Raw genomic sequence first — 5,822 nt, 5'->3', positions numbered from 1 at the left:
GGACTCACATGTTTTACCTCCTCCATGTAATCCATGGTCATGGAATCAATCAACAGAGATGTATGCAATGATGCATCAGATTCCATAATCTCCTGAGACTCCTGCATCTGATCCTGCTTCCCCTGAGTGGTCGAAGGCATTTTTTCCTCAAGCCCACCAGATAGTCCATCAAACTTAGCTTTCTTATTCACCTCCTTAGTATTCTCATCTTGCTTTTTCTTATCCTTGCTCATCACAATATTATTGATGGAATCATCTCTATTAGGATCCCTCACCAGCACCTGATCCACCTCATAATAAAAATCATAGAAGTGCCCACCCAAAACAGATTTAGCCACAAAAGGAATATCATCTATTTTTCTACATCCAATCTTCACCGTAGCAGAACTTGGGCGATGTAAGGTAGCTGTATCAATTTCCAAGGGGACTCCAACCAAGGAAGCAACATAAGCCAGGTTCCTTTCACTTCTTTTGTCAAGAGGAACATTACTGATTTTAACCCAAGCAACCTCCATTACCCCTTTTGATCTAACAGCAGACAACCATTTAGAAATATTAATCACAACCCCACTAGTTTTAAGGATGATCTTCCCCACATAACATATCTATGCCACAGCCCCGGGATTAGGGAACCTCACTACAAACACCCCGGGACCGATAGCATGGCCCGAACACCTCCAACCTGTGGTCAGATAATCATTCAAATCCAGCTCCATCTGCCTTGTGGATGTCTCCCCCTCCACAATGGTGACAACTATATTATTAGATCTCTCCTTCATCTGATTAGTAGAACATGAATCATGGATGAAATAGAACCCCTGCCCCTTAGATTGGAATGCACACATGGAAGCAACACCCTCCCACGGCAAAAACTCATGGCAAACCGAAGCTAGATGACCCAGTTTACTACATCTATCGCAAAACGCTTGAGGACAACAAGAAGGCGCATGCTCAAGAGACTTGCAAATGGGGCAGGGGTCGAGCTTACTGGTAGCATTCACCTGATGGTCTTGCTTCCCCAGGGTACGTCGAGGAGGAGGAGAGAGCTGGCGCCCGATTCCCTCACCAGTAGACTCACATGAGCCCTGGCTCTTGGGGATCCAGACCCCTCCCTCCGCGGCCTGCTTCCCCGTCGCAGCCGCATCCCAACGCGAGGTGTCGTCAGAACCAGAGGCGACGTTGGAGGTAGAAGAGTTGTTGTGGTTGTCGTCTCTCTTCCAGGAGAAGTTGCTCCGGTCTCCTCCGCGGCCACCGCCTCGCCCTGCCATACGGCCAGGACCGCGAGCACCGCGACTAGGTTCCTCCCGCCGCTCTTCCCGGAAGCCGCGTCCATCCCCCATCGCAGGAGGAGAAGCAGCCACTGCCACGAACGATCTCTGATCTCCCCCAACTTTCCCTCTCCACCAGCCAAAGGATTCTGGAATCCTCGATCTAGGGTTTCTGCTCTCCGTCGTCCAGAAGTGGAAGAAAGTCTCCTCTAGGTCAAGCCTCTCGATCGAGCCGTGGGAACTTATACTATCGCTGCAGAAGGAATGGTCGATTGGATTAGTCTCAACGTGTCGCCCATCCGCTATTGCCGCACGTGTGGTGGTGGGTCCCGCCACGGTCCACCGCGGGGCACCGCGTCCTCCACCCTGTGCCACGCGCGACTTCACCTCACCCACCTCGACCTCCAGGCTCACCGGAGCTAATCTCACCGCCGGCAACCTATCCCTAATCCGCGCAAAATGACAGGAAAAAGTCACAAACTCACCGATATCTAGAGTTTCTGCTTCGCGAAGGCACCGCGCATTGATCGTCACCCCCTGCTCATCCAGCAGGACCAACCGGAGAGCATCCCGGCGTAGGAGGAGCTTGAAAGAAGAAGAAGAAGAAGACCGGCGTGGGAGCGGAGGGACACACCGTCGCTGGTCGATGGGCGTGGGGAGGTGCTTCCCTGCTCCGGTATGGGCGTGTGAGCGTTGTGGTGCTGGAAGGAGTCGTCTCGGAGGAGCCTGGAGGCTGGCTGAGGGCTTTTTAAGGAACGCAGCTAGCGTGGGTGGTGCGGAGCGACGAAGCAACGCGACGACGCGCGGGTGGCCCGGCCCCAACTGCCACTATGCGTCGATCGAGCCCGAGCTGCAAAGTAAACACACACACACACAGGAGAGAGGGTGAAGCAATGCTCTCATCTCATCTCATGACAGTGATGATGCATGGACAAAGCAAAACGTACCACGGGGAAGGAGCGCTCATACCATCTTTGGCGACAGCGTTGGCGATGCATACTTTCCTAGTTCCTTGCAGTTGCACAGAAACGGAGTGAAACCTCAGCCCACGCACATGACAGTAAAAAGACAGCTAGCTCATTTCAATGCAGTGCTAGCTAGTGTTGCGTATTACTCTCCGGAACTACATGTTGTAAAAATGAATAGAAATGGATATATTTACATCTAGATATATCCATTTCTTTGACAAGTATTTTCGAATGGAGGGAGTACTTTACTACATGATGCAGATTATCCATAAGGGTTTTTACAAGTACGTACCTAAGCTCATATATCTTGATTGAGAAAGGATGGTTGGGGTTTCATCTACTTAGAAAGTGTGTGTAAAGACAATAAAAATAAAAGATGATGGTGATTGATGAGATGCCTTCACCAAGGCACAAAGTGGTGAGTCGTCATGTGCTACCCAACAACCCAAGTTTTCAAGATATTATTTTGAAAATGATTCTCTTCAACCGACAGATCTTGTGCGAGCGTCCACAACCTCCGTGTTCATTGGATGGGTTCTTAATTAGACGGTCACGAGCCAATCCTTCTGTGTCTACATTCTGCAACTGGCTCATTGTTTCATAAAAGGGTTATGCAGCTAGCCCCTTGTTGCAAATTGACCGGAGGTTAGATCCTGGAGCGGCTGGGACTATGAAGGGTGACGGCAGCTGGGACTAGGGATGGCAGCGGCCCAGGCCTACCGGGCGACCCGGGCAGACCCCTCGCGGCGTTGACGATGGTGGGACCTCCACTAGCGGTGGCCGGCCTCTATATGGATCCGGAGATCCCGTTTTCCCTATTCCCGTAGGCCGGCGTAAGTGGTAGGCGGTGGCGCTCCCCGTCGGCGATGATTTGTACTCCCCGGCATGCTTCTTAAACAGAGGGAGTGGATCTATTGCTGCATTGAGGTCAGCAACGACATCGGCTGCACATTTTTTTAGTTTTTATTTTTCTGCAACATTACTTATATTGTAAATGTTCTCCTACCACACCACCACTATTGCAAAAAAAAGGGTAAAGATAGAAAAATAAATCTACAACACGATCTATGTTGCAAAAACAAAACTGCAACACAATCTATGTTGCAAAAGAAACTACAACTTAACCTATGTTGCAAATGCTTTCACAACAAGACCTCTATTGCAAAGCAAAGTAAGATGTTTGGCCACTTGATTGTATCAGATTCCACGACTATCGAGGAGGTGGATCTTTTAGAAACATCTGCTGATCGTCGCGTAGCAACCCCCATATTATCTTGAGTGAGTTGAATTTATCTCTCTCTTCGCACATTCTTCCTAATTTCTACAGGATAACAACAAACCCAAGGCACTCTCAACTGATTTTTTCTTCTTTCTCTTTACTTTGTTAGGAAGAGACCGACTCCATAGGAATTAGCTTTACTGTAAGAGCAACAATTCAGATGTTCTTGGACAACCGGAGCCTACATTACCAGCTAGTTTTTCAAACAAAGTGGGAGCGTGATTGGTTGAACACATGGAAAATCGATCGATCAAAAGTACGAACATCTAACATATGAAACATTTTGGCATCCAGCAAAACAAATGGAGATCCTAGCTAATTTATTCCTCATCACATGATCATATACCAGAAGTCCATTCCTCTAAACTGATTTTACTACAAACTAATAAATTTTGTTTAGCCCGGTGTCCGGTGAATGTACTACATACCAAGTTCATCAAAGTAAGATTAAACATTAAATTAAACTAGCTTCCTCAGAGTTCAGATTAAAATGCGGGAGAATCGATTTACACTGCGCTTACTATACAACCACTCATAACCACCCAACAAAATCAAAGACAACTGTAGAGGAGCTCCTTGCTTGACATAGTGGAACCATTGTATCCAAGCCTCGGCATGACAGAGTGTAGGATATAACCGAGAAAACCCTACAGCTTTGGAGAACCGCTAGCTTTAATGGTTCGTGGTGGACTATTGCGTCTCTTTCATAATAAAACAGCAACCCTGGATGTATCAGCTCAAGCGCTCGTACAAGAAACCAACATATATATGGATCCACAATTGAAAAAGACAACAAAATCAAGAAGAACCTCAATGGAAAGGACGACAAGCCAAGCCATACATGCCCACTCCTCACCGAAAATTTCAAACCAAACCGAAAGCCAAACCCGATGAACTACATTCATAGACGAACGGTTGCTGAAAAAAAATGAGAAATAGTTCTCAACACAAGAAAAGACATGCATGTGTGCATGCATATGGACTGGAGTACCAATTTCACCATCATAGCAATTATGGAGACATATAACCGATTAACATAATACGGAGTACCATATAACCGATGTATGTTCACAGTTCACACAGAAAAAGATCTCAAATTCATTGAAGACAACCACAATCTAGCTAGGGAGATGATCTGACACATCACACAAATACTACTCTGATTAACATTACACTAGCTAGCAGATTCACACATGCGTCACAGCACAATGCATGCATACTCGACATTATTCCTTGGGAAGATCATGATGAGCTGATCCACGGACTGCAGTACCTGATGAGCTGCTTGCCGTGCGTCTGTCCTACTCCTCCTCACCTTCCACGAGGAGGAGGACCAGGAAGCCGACGATATCGGCCACAGCGTACATGAAGATGGCGACGCCGCACAAGATCCTGAAGAAGTCGTCTCCTGGGTCGGCGATGATTAAGAGGCGGACTTGAGCGGTGAACATGCAGTGACCGACAGTGGTGAGCGCGAGGGCGAGGTAGGCGAAGGCGTAGCGGGCCCAGACGCGGCGGCACGGGAGCCGCAGAGCCAGCACCGCCGCGGCCACCTGGAGTTCGGCGCAGCACAGCCTCCCGACGTGTAGGGCGTTCACCTCGGCAGTGAGCCCATCCGTCAGCAGAGAGTACAGGGAGATGATTCCGTTGTTGAGGACGAAGCCGAAGGCGGTGAAGAGCGCCCATGTGCTGATCAGCGCGACAGCAGCCGGACGAGCGGCCGTCGTCTTCTGGGCCACCGTCGCACTCACATGCAGCAGATGGGGCTTCTTTTCCTTGGAGTCCATGGATCCAAGCTAGATCTGTCGCGAAAGAAAAGAAGCGGTCTAATTTTCAACAGGAAAGAAGAAGAAGGAGAAGATCGGTGTGGAGGAGAGGGACTCACCGTACCGTACGTCGCTGGTGCTGGTGGATGGATGGGTGTGGGAGGTGCTTCCCTGCTCCGGTTCTCCCTAGCCTGCTATGCGAGCGTCCAGCTGCAGTGGGGTTGTGTTGGTCTCAGACTCTCAGTGGAGATGGACAGAAGAAATTAAACCAGAGCGCGCGCGCGTACCATCTTTGGCGATGCATACTTTCCTTGCAATTGCACACAAATGGAGTGAAAGCTCAGCACACGCACATGCCAGGATAAAGATAGCTAGCTCATTTGCACGGTCATTTTCAACTAGTAGTTTGATTTCTAATAGCATGCCCGTGCCACTGCACTAGTGACACAAACCCAACTTTAAGTTACGTTGTTATACGTATTACGGTACTACGTGATGTTTGATTATTCATAAGAACGAATACAGTAAGATGACGTAAACG

General features: G+C 48.6%; 1 protein-coding gene across 2 annotated transcripts; it reads right to left on the bottom strand.

Moving 5' to 3' along the window:
* Positions 1–4,493: 4,493 nt before the first annotated feature.
* Positions 4,494–5,586, bottom strand: LOC123399169. 2 transcript variants are annotated; one of them, XM_045093601.1, is made up of 2 exons: positions 5,406–5,586; positions 4,494–5,317 (listed from the first exon to the last, which is right to left on the bottom strand). In XM_045093601.1, exon 2 carries the CDS (start codon positions 5,300–5,302, stop codon positions 4,817–4,819), a length of 486 nt encoding a protein of 161 aa, XP_044949536.1. In that variant the 5' UTR covers positions 5,303–5,317; positions 5,406–5,586; the 3' UTR covers positions 4,494–4,816. The 2 variants fall into 2 exon arrangements, with proteins under 2 accessions (XP_044949536.1, XP_044949534.1); XM_045093599.1 differs by having other exon boundaries at positions 5,401–5,582.
* Between the last annotated feature and the right edge of the window lie 236 nt (positions 5,587–5,822).

The sequence above is a fragment of the Hordeum vulgare genome, chromosome 5H (assembly GCF_904849725.1).
Source record: "Hordeum vulgare subsp. vulgare chromosome 5H, MorexV3_pseudomolecules_assembly, whole genome shotgun sequence".
Taxonomy (NCBI): Eukaryota; Viridiplantae; Streptophyta; class Magnoliopsida; order Poales; family Poaceae; genus Hordeum; species Hordeum vulgare.
This window is presented reverse-complemented; position numbering and strand designations above follow the sequence as displayed.

Bases quoted from the DNA above. Each gene is read 5' to 3' on its own strand.
- LOC123399169 (XM_045093601.1), bottom strand. From the start codon at position 5,302: ATGGACTCCAAGGAAAAGAAGCCCCATCTGCTGCATGTGAGTGCGACG.